The following is a 19,576-nucleotide window of genomic DNA, read 5'->3' on the forward strand; positions in this document are numbered from 1 at the left end:
TGGCATGCATGTGTGTCAGACCTTGAGGCTGCGGCAGGGAGGTCCCATAGATCTGTATGAGATTAGTCATGGCAGGAAGGGAGAGAAAGTTATATTCTCGGTCGACAAGAAGAGAGATGGAATACATTCGATGCCTTCAGCCTGCCAATCTCCAGGATTCTGCTTCGCGCGGGGCCAGCCGTGGCACAGCTCTGCGTACCAGGGTCCACTACGAGATGGTCAGTCTGCCGATGTTTTCTTCAATACACGTTGTTGTGTAGAGCGTACGTACAGTGGATCGATTTCTCTGGGCGGTGTCTCCGCTGCTGCAGCTGCCATGTCGGCTTTTATGCCAGTGTTATTGTGCTGGGTGCAGTGCAGCCATGAATGTGCTAGGGATGTGGGTAGCAATATTGTTGTGGCTGCTAGAATGATTATCTTCATGCTGCACAAGAAATATGTTGTCCTGGTAATCAAGATACTATCGTGAGAAGAGGGGATCAAATAGAGTGGCTATCAGTGGCTGTTGAAACGAGCAAAAAGGATGTGTCATAACGTCGTTGTTCGCAAAACTCGTGTTACACGAATGGTTTTTTGGATTGAAGGATGAGATTGATTGAAACTATAATGGGGAAATGCTACTAGTGAGTGAGGATGGCGGACATCATTTGAATCGCGTACAAGGAAAAGACCAAACAACATTCTGGGATTCACACTTCAGCCATTGATACAAGATTGATAGTGACTGAAACACTTAGCGTATACATCGACAGGCTTGATTCCTTGTGTTCCTGACAACTTCTTCCAAAATATAGCCTCAGCACCACTTAGAACTGCACCGTGTTCAAGTCCTCATATTGCAGCCTTGTGTCGTGCACGACTCCAGCGGCCATCGTCACTTGCCTGCCTATCGACATAAAGAGCCGGTCGAGGAGCACAATCAGGCTCGAAATAATCCACTTGACGCTATATGACGCCAGACCGCCCATGCCGGTTGCCCAGTCCCAGTAGAAACGCAGAACGTTCATGATGTAGGCATTTATGTCCATTTTCTCCCCTGTTATAGCCTCGTATACACGTCCTGTAATGACCATGGTAATTTGAGATATTGTCTGGTAGAATATTGTCCGGACAACGAACATGGTCCAGCTTTCGAGCAATCGCGGCAATGTGTCTTCGAAAGCTTCACGAAACGTACGCCGGGGTTGGTAAGCTGATTCGCGGAATGTGGTATATAATCGTTGTCTCTTGTGTAGAAAGTCTATGCTGTCCGTGGCACGTGGAAACCATGTCGAGGGCGAGAAGAATGCTAGCCCGGGGAAGGTGGTGGCGATTGGGTGCAAGGTTCCTGCGGTCTTGTACTGGGCGACAGGCTCACCAGGAACTGCTGAATTGATAGAACATCGGCGATAAAGAGCTTCAGAATCTTCATTGTACTTGTGATGATCAGTTTGCTGTTTTTCTGGTACCAGCAGCATATGAATGGAAGGGATTGCGAAGGCGACAGCGAGGAGGAAGGGTAGGCGAACGGCGACCTCAAAGAAGAACATGTACAAGCTTGCGGCTACTACAATGTGCAGCTGATACATGGTTAGCAGAGGCAATGCGAAGCTTCTTGTTCCAGCGGAAATGTCTTACTGAATACATTCTAGCTAACTGAAGCAGAGTTTGTTGGCCGTCTTGAAACGCATTGCCCAGCTGCATCATCGAGTGTACGGGTTCGCTCTCTTCTCTTCCACTATGGCTCGTATGCACAGTAACCTCACTCGAATCCTCGTCTGATTCATAGTACTGAGGCTGGTCCAAGAAAGCGAGGTCCCGGAGATCGTTGATGCCGCCCAGTTCTTGCAGGCTTCGATGCGATTGACTGCGCGTACGGTGATTCGACGCCACCGGCATTGTTGCTAGGTACCCACGGCGTTTGTGATGTTTAGTTGAAATCGCGGAAATTGGTTAAAGTATGAAGTTCCAAGCGTGTTTGTGATTGCGATGCTTGAAGTGGAGCGACCAGTGAACAAAGAATGACATTCAACATCTCCGGATTTGGCATGCTACACATGTCAATGCAAGCTTGCAATAATTGGACAAAGCAGGATATTTGAGACGTTGAAAGGCTCAGCTTTGAGCCTGATACCGGTTGCGAAGGTTAGTGCAAATGTATCCTTGATGTGCTACCCAGATCGGCAATCCCCACGCAACGTCAGTGAAGGACAGAACTGGCGGTTCGATAAGAAGAACACGAGCGCCGATTGTGTTACGTGCATATAGAGGGAAGCAAGTACGAAATTTGGGAGAGTAGTGAGAGTACTTTAGTATTACTGGTGGCGTTCGCCACTGCCCGCCGTGCCGTGCTGCTATACACAGCCATGGCGGCTAAACGCTTTCCCGCGCCTCAATCTCCCAAATCAGGAACTGCACATTGTGTTCGTGATCATCGTCGTCGTAGTAGTGACCAGTAATAGCATGATCCAACAACTCTCGTACAAAATGGTCGTCTTGTCGTCGTATGAATTTACAGAACTCCTCATACTCCCTGTCCAATGCAAACTGGACAAAGCATTCGTTCATGACGAAATGAGCAGACTGCACGATACTCTCAATGTCTTTTATGGATGGGCTGACAACAGAAGATAGAAAGGATGAGATGGTTGCAGTCGTTGCGGTGCCATCTAGGGATGCCAGATAGACGAAAATAGTGGTTATCCCACGTGCCCCAAATGAATAGCGTATCTGGTCCTCGCGGTCCTGGCTCGTTCGGATCTCGGTCAGAACTATCAACGTCCTGTCCCCCAGGCGTTCGGCATCGATGTGATAAGCGCACTTCCTGTTGCACTGCGGATCGCCACGTGTTTTTGCATTCATGGCCGCCACATGGAAGTCGATTTTGAGAGCCGGGGTGGCATTATTCGCGATCAGATGCCGATTGAGGTAAGCGACAAAGTGGTTGCGCAGCCTATGGGTGGGCGTGGGGACGGCTTCGGATAAGACGGCAACGGCGAAGTCGTGTGTAGGGTTGGAAATGGTGGGAATGAAGGCGCGACACAGGTCCGTGCCCAAGCGATGCGCTAGTCGGTCGTCGCCAAAGACATAGCGCTGGTAGTCCTTGAGGGAAAAGGGAAAGTGCGACTCGTCGCTGCCGACGATATTGTGCAATGTGAAGACATCCTGGACCATTGGGACTCGAGAGGCCTTCGGACCCTAAAAGATGGAATTTCGTGGGTCAGAGAGAGTGCGCGAGCATTTGAGGTGCCGCTTGCCGTACAGCTAGCGGCCACCACCGTCTAGATTTCGACCTGCCAAGAACGGGGCTGTGTAGATGCCACTCTTCTCGAAACCACCCGTCTTCACTAAAATCCCGCACAACACGTCATGTGCTAGCTTCTCCGGACGTACCTGAGTTCACGGGAGGTCCAAGGCACGTGTCCATGTCCCGAACCCCTCGGATGTTCGTTGCCGACTGCACTCTCAGCGGCAAACGCTGCATGGTGCCGCGTGTCATCTTTGCTCTGTCACATGTCACGCGTTGAAACTCGTTCGCAGCGTCAACGGCGCGCTCTTCTTTAATATGGAACAGAATCAAGAGCGACAGCCGTCAAGCAGCAGTGTCTCCGAACGCTAGATGACGACGGGATACCAGGATGCGCTGTCGGAACAAGCACAGACAGAACAAATAGGCTTTCAAGTTCGGAGTGAATGTTGTAATGAAGGATATGCAAGACTGAGGGCATACCATCTATTATACTATCACATGTTATACATATCCCATGGCCAGTCACCACTCAACAAGCAAATGCGCAAAAGCTTATTCTAAGAGCAAGATGCTTGGCGTGCACTCCACGTGTATGCTACTCAGTCTCGTACAGTACAGATGATGTAGATTGACACGCATCAATTGGGTCCTGGTAGAGAATATAGCTTCTCCAGGTGCAAACAGAACCGTGGTTGAAGATAGTAACGGGCCCCTCCTTAGCAGCTTCTGAGAGACTTCAGACAATTCCCATCACGTACGCTCACCCAATGGGTGGTGTTGTAGTGTATAGGCTCAGGGAATATAAAGCACTTCGGAATGGATATACGAAGAAGTCGCGAACCACATCTGACGGGCTCTTTGTGTAAGCGTGACCTTGTTGTAGGCATCCACCGTGACTCGAACAGGATCGGCGTCTGGGTTCACAGCATCTGCTTTCGTAGAGACGTATCGAACCACTTTCGGAGAGCAGTGGGCGCCATGTTGTCCACTTTGTCACTGCCGAAGCTGGGGTAATCTGTGCGAAAAAGTGGCCCACGGACTGTAAAGTAGAGCCCCACCAGGTGGATTTGAAGCTTGGTAGTGAGGACTGTAGGTACAAGCGCAAGCTCCGACGGTGGGACAATGAAATCCTAAATCGATACTTCCTTCCCAGAAATAGTGACACCGAATGGGGAACGACTGATGCCAGTAGTCCCACGTCAGATGGAGTAGCGTGCCCTAAGCTCTTTTGGATCACATGTGGGGCGCCTACGATCTGTAAGTGGAGGCAAGTATCAACACGACAATGGTGCCACTCTCCTCTTCGCTGAAGAACATCTATGAATTTGATCAGGTCGAGACAAGCATAGCGTGACAATCGCGGGCAGGCGCTGCAGTCGAAAGCGAACTTGCGCATCGTCGAATCTAAGCAGCTGTTCAAATGCGCAGTAACCTACTTGCTGTCGGCTCAAAACCCAAAGGAAAATGGTGCGTATATCGCCATTAGAAGGGGCTGGCGAGCAGCATCTGTAGTAAAGGCGGAAGGACGGTCGCGCAATGGCTTCATTACTACGGGCTTCCAAGGTTGTCAGCCATGTGCAAGTCTCATGACCCTGACAGGAACGCGTGGGCTTCGGATAGTACGTACTCATCTCACCCACGTTATGTCCTACTCAGTTTGCATGTTGCACGTAGAAAGCGTCTGCGAAGGTCCCTATCGTAGTTGACGATGCCATCCGGTGCTCGGGCGCCAACAGCACGATTAAGTATCGATGACGTCACACCAACTACGGCGTATTCCTGCTCCAGGGCTTGATCATAACGACACGTGTATTGACTGAGCCTTGCAAATATCGGGGACAAACAGAAACCAGTACGTGCGCCATGAGACGAAGCGAGGTTGGACTGCTGAAGCAGTGATAGATGGTCGTGCTACGAAATATGATAGGCCGTGGCTGAGCGGAACCCCTTGGCCAAGCACCGGGATCGGACTATTCGTCACATACAACACGCGTCACTATGGGGCAAGCAACTCATCTTTCTGTTCTACAGCCACTACCCTTCTCCGCCACACGTCCCGCATAGCATTGTTCGCGATCAATCATGTAATTTCTTACCCAAGCTAGCAACACTTGTCATCCTGACAATATCCACAGCCCACCTACTCGATAGCGATGCGAACAGCAATGGAGCCTTTCTTCGTCTGCGCCACAATCAAGTCATGATCATACGAGATGTCCTCCTTCGTGGTATCCACAAGCTTCGCCCTCGGGAGAACATTAAACACCATGTACGCGCCCATAATATACAGCTCACAGTACGCCAACTGCTCACCGATGCAGCTGCGGCTACCCTTTCCGAACGCAATCAGCTTCTTCTGCAGCGCATAGTTTTGCGATCCGTCCTCCAATAACCAGCGTTCGGGGAGGAATTCATCGGGGTTGGGGAAAAGCTCCCTGTTCCAATGGTTGATCATGGATGTCATGCCAATAGGGGTGCCTCTCGGAATAACCCAGTCAGACTTGCCATCCGCCGATACGTAGTGCAAGTCCTCCGTACGAGCGATCCTGGCTGAGCGATGAGATACACCAGGCATCATGCGCAGACACTCTTGCAGAACAGCCCAGAAGTATGGTACCTTCTCTAGCTCGATCCATTTGACCGTCTGTGTGTTGATACCGGCGCTGGAGAGATCGGACTTGAGTCTCTGGTAGACCTCTGGCTTGGCCAATGTCCAGTAGGTGAAGACAGTGAGTATAGCCTGTGTTTATTGTCAGTCCTCGGAACTCGAAAGCAAAATTCATCTTGTTACTCACAGCTGTAGTTTCGGTGCCTGCAAGCAAAAAGTTGAAGCCCTCGCCATTGTAGCGGTACTTCTCCTCCTCGGACATGGTCTTGTCCTTGCCCATGACTTCAGCGAAAACACGTCCGTTCTCTGGATTCTCCACAGCCTGCGCAATGTACTGGGGAATTGTTACATTCATGACTCGCATGACAGCCTTGATATCTTCACCGAGATAATCAGCCATGAACGGTAGGACCTGGGCCATCTTTCGACCCAAGACATTGTGACGCATCATGTATGCGCTCTTGAAGAATGACTTGACCCAGGTCGCGAAATTTGGCTCCCAGCCTTCCTGCGCGACGAAGCCCATGGGCTCACCGAATGCGTACTGGGAGATCACGTCGGCGGTATAGCAGTTGAACGCTTCCTTGACATCAAAAGCGCTTTTCCCAGCGAAAGTGAGCATCTTGTCAGCCGTCATCACGGCAAATTCATGGACCTCGCCCTCCAGCTTCAACATCTGTTGACGCGAGAAGAACTTGCTCAGTGGTGCCTTCCGCGCGCGGTGCAGGTCATGGTCGACCGTCGAAAATCCAGTCACTGAAACAGGTCCGGCTCCACCAGTGTTCAGTTGATGCTGCCACTTATCGCGCGGACGACCGGGGCCAGCGTATATCTCGTCTGTGAAGGCAGGGTCGGAGCAATGCAGTTCGTCTGGGTTTATGCGTACAATGGGGCCGTATTGCTCGTGCATGCGGGCGATGACTTTGCCATATCGTCCTTCGAGCCACCAGTCGTAGTATGCTTCGTAGAGGTAGGATGCAGCTGCGATTTTTGGGCCTGGGAAACGAGCCAGTGGATGCAAAGGGGAAATGTTGTAAATGGCAATAGCGATTCTATAGCCTATCCAGAGAACAACAAGCCATACGGACATCGCGAAGAGGGAAACCAACTTGGAGCCCTGGGAAAGGCCCGAATGTTCGTCCATGTTGGGAGTATTGGGCAGTTCGACGACGCACAACTGCACAAAAGAGAACACGATTGCATGACATCGTTTCAGCGAGGGCAATGGTATATACCAATGGAGTGTCTCTAGTCGACTGATAGCGCAACAGGGTCGATCCTTTCTCCTCCTGATTGCTGGCTTTTGCACTGCATCCGCACTTGGCGAAAGAACGGGCATCGTTTGTCCAGTGCCGAAAATGCCCCGTATCGACCCCACTGGGTTTTCCTTTAATAGCGATGTCATTGGTGCCCTAAGACTTTGGAGGATCCTAGCGCCACGTGGAAAGGGAGGTCGTATCCTCAAGTGGAGATGCACGCACTCTGCGCGAGACTTCGCGGGCATGCATTCCGTTTGAGTTAATCCAATTTCGCGAGTCAAAACTCTTCACTATCAGCCCCATAGTCTTAAGACACAAACGCGTCTGTCGATGAGCACGCAACAACAGTGCGCCTTGCTGGCAAAAGACCCAAGAGCCTGGGACAGGGTTCTCGTCAAGAACGGACGGAGAATTTGCATATTTATTCTGGAAGACATGCTTGCCACGTCCGCCGCCACAAGCAGAATGCGACTCAAGCCAAGAACAAACCTTGCTCAGGAATGTGGAGACGAACGTGAGGTCCTCCTTGGTCCCCTGCTGATTCATGCTGCCGATGACCCTCGAGACGGCGCGTTGCGGCTGTCATACGGCAAACGGGTGAGGCGCCCCGGCAGAGACCCTTGACACTGTGGGTCACATCCCGGGCTAGACCGTTTCACCGCCGGCAGCACAATGCCGCGGGTCACTATTCCCTTTCGAGCCTCATGTCTGTATTTTCGTTACGGCTTGACGTATAGAAATGCACGAGATTTATGGCGCTTCATTACGATCGTCATCTCGCGTAGTTTGAATCATCTGCATACGTCTTGGGGGGCTCGAATATACATCCGAAAGGGATAGTCCAAGTGTTCGGCGAACTTTTGCGGCAATGATCCTTAAGGCCTCCACTGTTTGTCGTTGACAAGCAGGGAACTGTTTTCGGTCCGTAAGGCTGGGCCCGCTAACCCAACGGGCATGCCATCATTGACGAATGTCAAGAGGAGTTTCAAAGGGACACAGGAGATCATGGATCGGTTTTTATGAACACTCTACCGCCCAGACACATCGCCCCGTTCTTCACTTCTTCGTTGTTTTTTTGTCAACACCAGTTTTCACGGCCGGATCCACTCTTTTAGTACTTTGTTCATTACTTTGCATCTCTTTGGCGTTGGCTGAACGCTCGATTGCGTATGTGGCTCACACAGAGCAAGATGGCCGGCACGGTGGGAACGATCAGTATGCCAATGACCAGGAGCGGTCGTGATTCAATGATAGCGATGTCATGTCTTTGGCTGGTCTTTGTAACTACTGTCTTCTTTCGGTTCCGCGGTCGCATGCGTGGCCCTGGGTTAGCACTCGACGATATTTTCGCAGGTGTTGTACTGGTAAGTAGTGCGCTATGTTCATATTCAAGATCCGAGCTCACATGTGTTGAAGGTCTTAACGACGAGTACCATCGGTTTGAACGCTGTTGATAAGACTGGGATGTTCACCAAAGTTACGGATATGGACCTGACATCCAGACAGTGTTCACGATCGGAGTTGGTTACGACTTCGACCCGAACAATGCTGAGACATTCCCGAAGTGTAAGTTTAGTCTGAAAGCTGTTGAACACCAAGGAGGCCGATGAACTGACCAACTTAATAGTAATGAACAACCTTCCTGTCATCATGCAGATAACATTCTCGTTCACTTTGATCTACATCTGGTGTCTCGCAGCCCTCAAACTCTCACAACTGGCTCTATACCACCGCGTCTTCCAGCTCCAACTGCGCCTTGCAGTCTACATCGTCGGCGGTATAGTCATCGCCTGGGCTATCATCTTCAACTTCGTCTTCATATTCCTCTGCGATCCTATCTCGCAACAGTGGACCATTGAACGAGTTGGACACTGCATGGATCAAATGCTACTACTCAAGTGTTTGATCTTGTCAAACATGGCTACCGACCTTATGATCGTGGTAATCCCAATCCGCTGCGTATGGCAATTGCAAATGCGGAAGACAGAAAAGCTTGCTGTAATAGCATGTTTCGGCTTGGGTTTGGCCTGTGTGTTTATTGGCATCGCGCGCTTTATCCTTGTCTATACCATCGGTAAGTCATGCTTACTTACACGCATTGATAAGCTGAGACGGAAGACTGACAATGCGCAGATCTCATCGGCAACCTCACTGGTACATCGGGAACAACTTTTATGCTCTGCACCATCGAGCTCATGCTCGCGGGCCTCTGTATCAACATTCCCATGTTACGTCCGTTCTACCTCCAATGGCGCGAGAAGTACAAGAGCTCGTCAATGAGCAACAGCGGACGGCTCAGTGCGATCAAGAGGTCAAATACCGGTGGGGTGGGATCGCAGCAAGCGAGACCGGGACTCTACACCCAGTGGATGGAGTTGGTAAGTCTCATGCAATGGGTACAGGACGGTCAACGAAGCTAACTGAACGCAGCACGACAAGGACCAAACGAACATCACTGTAACGGGCGACGACGCTAGTTCTGAACGAAAACTTACCACGGAGCCACTGCCGTTCGATGCTATCCAGGTCTCCAAAAACTTTACAGTTACCAGAAATTGAGCAGCTAGACGCCCTACTGTTGCCATACATCAGATCGGAATAGTCAAATGGGATTTGAGTGCGTCTCAAAGGAGAGAAAAAGTGCTCTCTGGCAGGGATTGGGCCAGCGCTCGGGTATGAGCCATTGATATCGCCTGTGTTAGACTCGGAATGCACATCTCCTACCAGACCCGTCGAATGCTCCAGCGCACGATATCGATTACCCGCCAGTCCACTGCGAGACATCTACAAACATGTCTAGCAAAGGATATCCGCGGATATACATGCATAATGATACGAAAGCTAGCAATGCAAAAGATGAGAATCCCAAACATGACCACTGTCTATCCTAGTACTAAGATAGCAAACTGAAATGTGTATATAACCACAATATACGCCATTGATACCCCACAGTCATCGCGGAAGTGCGCCATTCGCGGCTATGCACGATGGCAGATCGTTGATCCGAGGTTTTGACCAACAAGACCCATGATCGTTCGCGAGCGAAGACCCCATGATCGTCGCCACTTCACACGGCCCGAGCCAATATCCCTGGAACCATCTTCTCTCCGCGCTTTTCCTCCGCAAACATACCGATCATCGGTCCTACGAAATCTTTGCAGCTCAGATCCATATTGGGTACCTTTTCTATCTCTTGGATATCTCCATAGTCTGTCTCATGCAATAAGATATACTCATCTCCGAAAATACATGTATCTATTGAAGAGTTCGGAATGCTTGTTCTGGTTCGGCATGTTTTTGTCTATGATATACCTCGCTGTGTTTCACACGTGGAGCATAATGCGAGGAGTACAAGAGCAGAAAGAAGTGATGTGGACAACCAGAGGAAGCGACATTCGTCTCTACATACTACAGGGTCTGAACTTAACGGCTTGGAACTGGGTACAGGCGATAGAACAGTGACGCTGACATTTATCGTCAAATGACAGCAATGCATATTCAAATCCAGGACATTTGGCTGTCCTTCCTCCGTGTCCCCCTCGTCAGGCGCGTTTCGCGTCCGAGTCCATATAGATTGGTAACGCTCACTTTGACCCTTGCCATTATCCGTGCTTGTCTTCGAACGCCTCGCAGTAGCTAGTACACTGCATGTATCCTTCGGTACCTGCAGCGCTGAGTACCAAGTTCTTGAGCAGTTTCTCTTCCGGACTTTCAACTGCAGCTTCACGCCATTGTGAACCTGTGCTCTTCGTGTTTTTCTCCCTACACGATAATCGAGGGACAGAAAACGTTTTGAGAACACATATGCGGGCCTTCAGGGTAGATGCCACCAGTACCATGTCAGGGTTCCCTTTCGTCACCCAGTTCTAACCTATCTTAATATCGATATTGGGAAAGTATGCTCTCAGTTTCCGGGCCTGGAAATTTTGAACTCGAAGGATGTGCTCTTCCAGTGTCGGGATGAAAAAAAGACTAGGATGTGTGCCGTAGAAGTCAAGTAAATGCAGTCAACCCATCTGCTTGAACAATTCTCCGTAATGGAGATAATGAAGCTATGCAGACCGTCTTCCTCGTAGTCATCATATTTATACACACCACGTAGAAGGTGCCATTATGGTAACGGATCGTGAACCAAAGTAGGGAACTTGAAGAAACCGAGCTGTTCACACCTGTTGACCGTGTTACCTAATTGATGCTGGTAGATGAGATCCTGCGGCGTATAGTCTGGGAGAATAGGGGAAAAAATGGAACCTGGAGTTGGTAATAAAGTATGTGCTGTCGGTGAAGACAAGCGAAGGATCCGGAGCGAACCCTTTCAACGATTGGGTTGATAGACGGATTGCTGTTCGTCATGGTGCCATGGTCCAGATATAGACCAGGATTGCTACCTAGGTAGTTAAATCATAGACTACTCTTGGTTGACCTTGTTAGTTATTGTGGCCGACTACACCACCGAAGCCTTGCCTTGCGGTCTGCATGCTAGAGATTTCACGTAGCTCAACTTCCGCGATACAGCTGCTCTCTTCTTCAACCAGTTCATGAATGTTATTCCGCTCGAGGCACCTGCGTGGAAGTACTTCATCCACTATCAAGTCTTCCTCGTTTCCTCGCTTCCGAGATCGGCTTCATTTACTTGTGCATCGTGGAAACAAGGTACGCGCCCATAGAGAGAATCGCCAGGTTCGTCGACAGTGATGATGCGGTTGAAGTTGGCAAGGCTGCCTTGATGGACGGCAAGGAGAAGAGAGATTCTGGCGGAAGAAGGATTTTCGGTGCCGCATATTGGAGTTACGAAGTAGGATTAGTGTCAGATATATGACGTCGGATATATAAGTAATCCATGTGTATGCGAGCATCATTTAAGATTCCGCGGAAAGAATCTGCGTTGAACCATAACCTCTAGTGCGACTGGCTGCTCATTAGGATGACTCGGATACTGCCATCCAAAGATTAGGGGATGGTCGCATTTCCAAAAGCAAACGTGCGTGCACGAAGTTGTTGTTATGATGCAAAAACAGGGATGTAGCCGATTGGCCTTGAGGGCCGAAGGCGGAAGACAAGGCGGTGGGGCCGCGTCGCCCAATGTACCAACCTCGCGTCGCGACATTAAGACACATGCTTGGAAAGTCTTGCCCGCGTCATGCTCAACAGACGATACAGTACAGCTGCCAGCACGCGACTGAGCGCGCAAGATAGCCAATCGCATCCTACACAATGCCGTGAGCACTTTAATCAAGCATCCAAGCCCCAAAGCTTGCTGTCGGCTGCTGTCAACGGTTCCGCAAGTGTCGATCACCCTATCTCCTGCTTCTTGGAGCATCGTCATTGCGCTAGCACAGGCGCACTACTTTATCCACCTTCCCTAAACATGGTCGTTCTCACGCCTATGATATGGGTTGACAGGGTAGCTATCACCCTCGTCATATCTCCTTGTTCCTGCGTGCTGGGACAGATATATAGACGCCTGCTACCTCTTGTGCGCCCGTAGCTAGCGAGTTCGCATCGCTCCATTGGTATCATGCGTTTTTCAATTGCTGTCGCAGCGGTCCTGGGCGGCCTTCAGGCTGTTTCTGCGCTCAAGCTCTCCCCGAGAAATGCGGTAGAGAGAGAAGAGCAGGTACGTACCTCTTTTTGTGCGTGGCATGAACATTGCTATGGGGTATCTCTACGTTGTCCCTGCTGAGATTTTGCAATTTCTGTTGTAAAATGCGTGGAAAGCGTTGGGAGCCGAACGGAGCCTTCTCGGTCAACAACGGATGTAATATATCAGCACAGGACGAATACCGCCGGGATATGAGCACTTCAGTCTAACAGAATCTTAGGTGCAAGCTGCACGGACGCGTCGCAGCCTCGCGAAACGCGAAGATACCGACCCGACGCTGTTGTACCCTGAGTACAACATTTCCGTGCCAGTTGACTTCTTCCACAACGAGACACGATACGAGCCTCATAGCAACGAGTCTTTCAACCTGAGGTACTGGTTTGACGACACGTACTACAAGCCTGGCGGACCAGTCTTTGTTCTTCTTGGTGGAGAAACCGACGGAGAAGGCCGTCTCACGTTCCTTCAGAAGGGAATCGTTCACCAGGTCATCAAGGCGACTAATGGTCTCGGTGTCATCCTCGAGCACCGTTATTATGGCAAGTCCTTCCCAGTGCCCGATCTGACGACTAAGAACATGCGGTTCTTGTCGACTGAGCAGTCACTTGCCGAGATCGACTTTTTTGCGAGGAATGTGAAATTCCAAGGCATCGATGCGGATTTGACTGCGCCCAACACTCCGTGGATCGTCTACGGTGGTTCATATGCTGGAGCTCAGGCTGCGTTCTTGCGAGTTGTATACCCAGAGACTTTCTGGGGCGCAATTTCCTCTTCTGGCGTGACCGTCGCAATCTACGACTACTGGCAGTACTTTGAGCCTGCTAGACTCACTGGACCTCCCGATTGTATGAAGAACACGCAGCTTTTGATTGACGTGGTCGACGGTATTCTCATCCGCCAGAATGATACCTCCAAGGCCCAGGCGCTCAAGGATGTCTTCGGCTTTGGCGATGTTACAGATAATCGTGATTTCGCTGGTCAGATTACCGGTGTATATGGCCTGCAGAGCACAAACTGGGATCCTGAAGAGAACTCGCCTTCCTGGTTCAACTGTAAGTGACCCAGTGCAGAGTCCATGTGAGGCATATACTGACTTTGCACACCCACATTTAGACTGCCAAAATATCACAGCAGAGGAGCCGACAGGCGAGAACCTCCGCCCGGCTGTTGCTGAGCTCGTCTCAGCAGCTGGTTACCCCAACGACACCGTTGTGCAGAACATCACCCTCAACGCTATTGCCTGGCTCAACAGTACCGCGCTCGCCGGATGGCGCCGCTCGAACAGGACCCAAGATTCGTACTTCACCGCGCTCAATACCACTGCGCTCCAGCAATACACTTCCCTTGAAGACTATGGCGCAACGAGCTGGAGCTACCAAGTCTGCACCGAGTGGGGATACATTCAAACCGGAAATACACCAGCCGATATCATGCCCCTCATCTCGCGAACTCTTGACGTCGAGTATTTGACCTTCTTCTGCCGCGCACAGTTCGGCATCGATCACCCTCCAGAGGTTGAGCGCGTCAACAAGTACGGCGGCTACGACATTGATTACGAGCGTCTCGCCCATATTGGAGGTAACGCTGACCCATGGAGGCCCGCTACCCCATTGTGGTACCCGGAGAGCAGGAATGACACCACGGATCGCCCGTGGCATTTGATCAGCCATGGTGTGCACCACTGGGAGGAGAATGGTATCTTTGAGAACCAGACCACTCCCGAGTTGCCCCCACCGCAGGTCGTGTACGCCCAGCAGTACCTGAAGAATTTTGTCATTGAATGGCTGGAGGGTAAGTGTTGAAAGTTCTGACGAGATTATTTTGGATAGCCGCTAACGCTGTATAGAATTTGAGGCCCAGAAGGAACACACTGAGCTACGATGAGTTAGCGACGCTTTCTTCATTGTTGAAGGATACCCAGCTCCGCATGTAGTGTGATTACTCCTTTACTCTACACAGCCAAACCTGAACACCGAGTAACTGTGGTCCAAGTCCTGGCTGCTCCGGTTTATGGTCATCAATAAAAGCACATCACTCCTATTTTATGTTGCGACCTGAGAATCCAAAACAGTCGAGATGCTTGTGATATCAATATTGGTTAATAGCAGTGCATGAGACGCATATTAAGTGTAAGTTCAACAGCTCTTGCGCACAACAATCGCTAAATACGCCAAAATGCATGCAACGTCGTCCCAGTATTTTCACAATACCTGCCATTCTCTACCCCTTTTCCATGAAGATCCCTCACAAGCACTCCACCAGTCTACTGCACGGCGTTTTTGATCCAAGCCTGGCCCTTGCTCTGCACAATATCCCCACCGGTAGTCGCGCCAACCCTGACCGTAACATTGAATCCAGTCACAACTGTGCCTCCACTAACACCATACAACGAGTAAATCCCAGCATTCAACAAGATATCCTTGCCCTGGAAATCTTCATCGGCCAGTTCCGCAGGCACAGTCGCAGTAATGGTAACGTTATCCTGGCCCTGGTTGCTCTTCTCGGGACCCAGGTACGCGGAGCCAGTGTAAGAGCCCAGAGTACCGGGGAAGCCCGGCGCAACGTTGAAACCCCAGGCTACTGCAATGTCGGCGACGGATTGGATGTAGCCTTCTGAGAGGAGGGTGAGGGTAAAGGTGCTGTTGGGTGCGAGCGTTGAAGGGGCTGCGATGCCGATCAGGCGAGAGGATGCGAGGGTTGCGGACGTGAGCGCCGTTGCGAGAGTGGAGAAACGCATGGTGTTGGTAGAACAGGTGTTGATGTGCTGGGAAGGAAGGCGGTATGTAAAGTTTGGTGGTTTGTTTGGTTTGAAGCTTGAGCGTGTATATGAGGTTTGCTCGGGTGTCGAATTATTTATACATTTACGGCCAACACTGAAGACGCACAGCCATTTCACGACACATCATGCCATTAAGCACAACCCTATCCCCACAAAAAGTTGGAGGCAATTGCCGGAAGAGGGATATCGGAGTATTACTCTGTCAGCCATCCCCTGCAAGCCTGTGCAGATCCCTCGGCATAGCCATGGTGACCTCTCGGCGGCGTATAAACAGCCGATCCCATAAGATTCGTCTCTATTTTAGGATCAGTACGTGGCTCGAAAGCCGTAATTTCCAGTTCGCTGATTTGGAGGTAGAGGTTGTTCGAGGATGGGTACAGCGTACGTCATGCGGTTATCGGAAGCGGAGCTCGTACAAGTGGCGGAAATAACGTCATTTAAGTCTATGACGGAAAGCTCACCCTGCAAAACGCCGAGGGCGCATCGTGGAGGTGCATCACTCATGATGCTAAGGGTTACAGTGACATCGTTTGCTTGTTGAGTCCATGTCCAATGATCAGTTGCTCTATTGTCGCTATGAACCTACGCTCAACCGCAAAAAGAAGTATGACTGCCGAATTTGACTACCTCATAGCTTGTAGTTTTTACCATATTTTTCCTTCTGGCTCGTCGCAGGCTTCCATTCGAAGTGATGCTTGCCTTCCATTGGCTTCTTGACATCTGCATCTTTGTCGCCCTTCTTGTCGAACATATGGCTGCCAAAGTAATCGAGCTCTGCTTCGTAGAACGAGGTCGGTAGGTCGGTGCCGCTAGCGACTTTGAAGTACTCCAGGGTAGCGCTTAGGGCAGGTACTACCTGATCTGTCTCTACAGCCTTGGCGACTATACGACGAAGTGCCGGGAAGCAGTTCTTTACGTCCTGGGCAACGCGAGTCGAGAAGTTCAGGTTCAAGTCTTCTGGCTTGGGGTTGGACTTGAGAATTGGCGCGAGGATCTCGTCAGAAATGTAGTCTGCTTGGATGATACATCCCGCGCGCCAGATTTGCCAGACTTGCGAGTAGTCGATTTCCCACTTGTGTTCTTGATCTGCTTTGGCGATGACATTCATGCCTTGGATATAGCTGGCGAGACATGAGGCATATGTTGCTTTTCTCAAATCTTCCAGGAAAGCCTTCTTGTCGGAAATGTCCAACTGGCTAGGAGAGAAACCTCCGTCGGCGGCCTTGTTCGCCTGCTCACGGTCACCGCGGAAGGCGGATGCAAGGCGGAACGCATGGGAGATGTTGAGGGTGAAGGCTGGGATGTGAAGTTCGATGGCCTCGGTGTTGCTCCAGACACCAGTGCCTTCTTCGCCAGTGACGTCCTGGACGACCTTGTCGAGAACTTCTGAAATGACAAGAGGGTGGTGTTGGGCATCTTTTTGGTTAGGCTTTTCGTTCAGGTCGCGTTTGTGAGACAGATCGGCGCCGATGGAGACCAGGAAAGTGCCTCTCTGTTTGTGAGTTAGCACAGAGAGCTTTCAGGGTCGTAAAGTGCACACATACTAGCTCGCCTTCCGAGTCCCATTGGGATAAGACGTCGCCAATTTCCTCGTAGTCCATGCCCATCTTTCGCATAATGCCCCAGGCTTCGCAGATGGCGCTCATCATGCCGTGCTCGATGCCGTTGTGCATCATCTTCACGTAATGGCCTGCTCCACCCTTCCCAATGACGCCCACACAAGGTTTCTCATTCTTGTCTTTGGCTGCGACCTTTTCTAGTAGTGGAAGAACTTCCTTGAGCGCAGAGATGTCGCCGCCAGGACACATTGAAGGTCCTGCTCGCGCAGCCTGGTATCCGCCACTGACACCGCAGCCAATGTACCGGATGCCGGTGCCCTCTGTCTTCTTCTGTCGACGCTCGGTGTTTTGGAAGTGTTCGTTTCCGCAGTCTAGTATAATGTCGTCGCGGGCGAGATGCGGCTCCAGGCCCTCGAGGACCTTGTCGCCAACACCGCCATGTGGGAGAGAGAAGACGAGGAGGCGCGGTGTAGATAGTGACTTGCACAAGGAATCGTAGTCTGGCGCTCCGTCAGTACTCGATTGCACCGTGGTCGATGCGTCTCCGCCTACCTTTGTACTTTTTGATCTTTCCGTTGTATCCCTGCTGCTCAGCCTTCTCTATGACTGCATCCATTGCTTGCTCAGACGGGTCCGAGAGCGAAACATTGACACCATCCTCGGCGAAGAGCAGAGCCATTCCACCGCCCATGCTCCCGCAACCAATCATAGCAATCTAACATGGTCAGACTTGGTAAGTAAGAGGTAGGAGGAAGCACACACATTTGTGAATTTAGACATTATTTAATTTGTGTTCTCGTCTTCTTGTCGCGAGCGAAAAGAGATCAGGAGTGAGGAGACTAGGATGATAATGTACAGGTATGTGAGCGAGGACAAGGACGGGAGCGTCGGGTCGGCGCTGTGTACGAGGGTGTCGAGAAACTGGAGCATGATGAAAGACGCAGGTCAAGAGTTTGTCATTGAGCAATTCGAGTGACGTCGGCGGGGTGTGGTAGCTGAACCTAGCTCAATGCTAGAGGGCGAGGGATGGACGGTGGCTCATTTATCTGCGTCTGCCCGGCTGTGCCGCAGGGAGTGGGGACGTGGGCCATGATGTATGCACATGGCGCATAGCCCGTAAGTGGTGTACTTGCTGCTAAACAAACAAAGGGCAGGCGCGATGGAGGGTGAGGGACGGACTTGGGTCGCGTACCGTCAAAGGGCCGCCGCTCTTCCACTAGCGCGAACCGCCTCGACTACGGAAACATTTGGCGATGCCGAAAGCTTGACAACTCCAGTCCCTCACAGCGATACCCACCGCGTACCCCCACCGACCAATTACATCCCGCAGCCATGGCCGACGCAGAAACAATGGACATTGACCAGCCCGAGCAGCGCGAAGTCGCGTCGGCTGACCCAAACGCCAGCGACGCGCGCACCCAGGCCGGCGCAACAGCTGTGCGCTCCATCGAAGGCTGGATCATCGTTGTCACCAATGTGCACGAGGAGTGCACCGAGGAGGATCTCCAGGACATGTTTGGCGAGTTTGGTACGATTAAGAATCTACACATGAACCTGGACAGGAGGACGGGTTACGTCAAGGTACGCGCCTGACACCACGGCTGTGGAATGTGTGTGGCAGAGCTGACCTCGTATAGGGCTACGTCCTCATCGAGTACGCTACGTTGGAAGAAGCAACGGCCGCCATCAAGGGCGCCAACGGCGAGGAACTCCTCGAGCAGAAGGTCAGCGTCGACTTTGCCTTTGTGCGACCCCCACCCGCCAGCAAGGGCCGCCCGCGCGACTATGACAAGCGCCAGAGCGGACGCGGCGCTGGAAGAGCCAGGAGCAAGAGCCCTGGACGCGACGGTGATGACATGGACGATGAGTAGTTTCGGACGAGCGGGCATTTCACCATGCTCCGTTATTCGAGTTACGTTGCGAAGCAGAAGGGAGAACGGATCGCATGGGCCCGCGACACCTAGCAGTTGCTTCTGTATCGATGCCCAGGACGTGTCCTGTAATAATAGCTTACCGGCTTACCTCTTCGGGTAGGTCGGGTTCTGACTTGACTATTGTAAGTACACGACTGCTGCGCTATCCAAAACTGTAGACTAATACACCTGCAGACTCTTGCCTGTGCTTGACAGATACGGCACTGACCTTGTCTTACTACTTTGGTGCTAGTATCCGCATACATGACATGGTGTCTTGGAGTGAAGAATCACATGCTCGACCGCGCTGTCGCCGTTGGACAACGGATTCATAGAACGAAGCTCTTATGGTCCTGTAGTACCTTCATACCGCGATAAGCTCAACGATAGAGCGGCCTATGTCAGAGCCCCGTTCAATGCATTTTGGGTGGCTTTGGGATCATAAGAGGACCAACAGACGCCATGGTAGTGATGTAGTCTGTACTCATCCTATAGTCCTGGCTGTCAGGCGGAGAATCGGGTTGAAGCGTAAACGTAGTGAAGCTTGAGCCATCGAGTGAGTCTCCGAGTATTGATGTCTACAAACAGCAGCGTGAGACGGCGTTGACCTTGTTTGCGGCTTCGATA

The 19,576-nt window shown here is 51.3% G+C and overlaps 8 protein-coding genes across 8 annotated transcripts; 3 read left to right on the forward strand and 5 right to left on the reverse strand.

Moving 5' to 3' along the window:
* Positions 1–806: 806 nt before the first annotated feature.
* Positions 807–1,878, reverse strand: ACET3X_002952 (uncharacterized protein; the record flags this gene model as incomplete). The annotated part of the gene is made up of 2 exons (XM_069449751.1): positions 807–1,559; positions 1,618–1,878. The coding sequence occupies 2 exons, from the start codon at positions 1,876–1,878 to the stop codon at positions 807–809; spliced, it is 1,014 nt and encodes a 337-aa protein (XP_069309499.1).
* Positions 1,879–2,352: 474 nt separating this feature from the next.
* Positions 2,353–3,153, reverse strand: ACET3X_002953 (uncharacterized protein; the record flags this gene model as incomplete). The annotated part of the gene is made up of 1 exon (XM_069449753.1): positions 2,353–3,153. The coding sequence occupies one exon, from the start codon at positions 3,151–3,153 to the stop codon at positions 2,353–2,355; it is 801 nt and encodes a 266-aa protein (XP_069309500.1).
* Positions 3,154–5,369: 2,216 nt separating this feature from the next.
* ACET3X_002954 (uncharacterized protein) lies at positions 5,370–6,981 on the reverse strand (the record flags this gene model as incomplete). Its single annotated transcript, XM_069449754.1, has 2 exons — positions 5,370–5,969; positions 6,025–6,981. 2 exons carry the CDS (start codon positions 6,979–6,981, stop codon positions 5,370–5,372), a joined length of 1,557 nt encoding a protein of 518 aa, XP_069309501.1.
* Positions 6,982–8,409: 1,428 nt separating this feature from the next.
* On the forward strand, positions 8,410–9,655 carry ACET3X_002955 (uncharacterized protein; the record flags this gene model as incomplete). The annotated part of the gene is made up of 6 exons (XM_069449755.1): positions 8,410–8,460; positions 8,513–8,534; positions 8,603–8,662; positions 8,724–9,170; positions 9,230–9,474; positions 9,527–9,655. 6 exons carry the CDS (start codon positions 8,410–8,412, stop codon positions 9,653–9,655), a joined length of 954 nt encoding a protein of 317 aa, XP_069309502.1.
* A 2,959-nt stretch (positions 9,656–12,614) lies between these two features.
* ACET3X_002956 (uncharacterized protein) lies at positions 12,615–14,582 on the forward strand (the record flags this gene model as incomplete). The annotated part of the gene is made up of 4 exons (XM_069449756.1): positions 12,615–12,713; positions 12,919–13,750; positions 13,812–14,489; positions 14,545–14,582. 4 exons carry the CDS (start codon positions 12,615–12,617, stop codon positions 14,580–14,582), a joined length of 1,647 nt encoding a protein of 548 aa, XP_069309503.1.
* A 297-nt stretch (positions 14,583–14,879) lies between these two features.
* Positions 14,880–15,529, reverse strand: ACET3X_002957 (uncharacterized protein). The gene has a single exon (XM_069449757.1). The coding sequence runs from the start codon at positions 15,433–15,435 to the stop codon at positions 14,962–14,964; it is 474 nt and encodes a 157-aa protein (XP_069309504.1). The 5' UTR covers positions 15,436–15,529; the 3' UTR covers positions 14,880–14,961.
* Positions 15,530–16,036: 507 nt separating this feature from the next.
* ACET3X_002958 (uncharacterized protein) lies at positions 16,037–18,179 on the reverse strand. Its single transcript, XM_069449758.1, has 4 exons — positions 17,799–18,179; positions 17,589–17,751; positions 17,022–17,536; positions 16,037–16,969 (listed from the first exon to the last, which is right to left on the reverse strand). The coding sequence occupies exons 1-4, from the start codon at positions 17,814–17,816 to the stop codon at positions 16,106–16,108; spliced, it is 1,560 nt and encodes a 519-aa protein (XP_069309505.1). The 5' UTR covers positions 17,817–18,179; the 3' UTR covers positions 16,037–16,105.
* Positions 18,180–18,368: 189 nt separating this feature from the next.
* ACET3X_002959 (uncharacterized protein) lies at positions 18,369–19,162 on the forward strand (the record flags this gene model as incomplete). Its single annotated transcript, XM_069449759.1, has 4 exons — positions 18,369–18,617; positions 18,674–18,903; positions 19,071–19,092; positions 19,145–19,162. The coding sequence occupies 4 exons, from the start codon at positions 18,369–18,371 to the stop codon at positions 19,160–19,162; spliced, it is 519 nt and encodes a 172-aa protein (XP_069309506.1).
* Between the last annotated feature and the right edge of the window lie 414 nt (positions 19,163–19,576).

Source organism: Alternaria dauci, chromosome 2 (assembly GCF_042100115.1).
Source record: "Alternaria dauci strain A2016 chromosome 2, whole genome shotgun sequence".
In the NCBI taxonomy this organism is placed as follows: domain Eukaryota; kingdom Fungi; phylum Ascomycota; class Dothideomycetes; order Pleosporales; family Pleosporaceae; genus Alternaria; species Alternaria dauci.

Bases quoted from the DNA above. Each gene is read 5' to 3' on its own strand.
- ACET3X_002957 (XM_069449757.1), bottom strand. From the start codon at position 15,435: ATGCGTTTCTCCACTCTCGCAACGGCGCTCACGTCCGCAACCCTCGCA.
- ACET3X_002958 (XM_069449758.1), bottom strand. The intron at 17,537-17,588 runs GTAGGCGGAGAC...ACGGAGCGCCAG, and splicing joins AAAGATCAAAAAGTACAAAG to ACTACGATTCCTTGTGCAAG. The intron at 16,970-17,021 runs GTATGTGTGCAC...ACTCACAAACAG, and splicing joins GGGACTCGGAAGGCGAGCTA to AGAGGCACTTTCCTGGTCTC.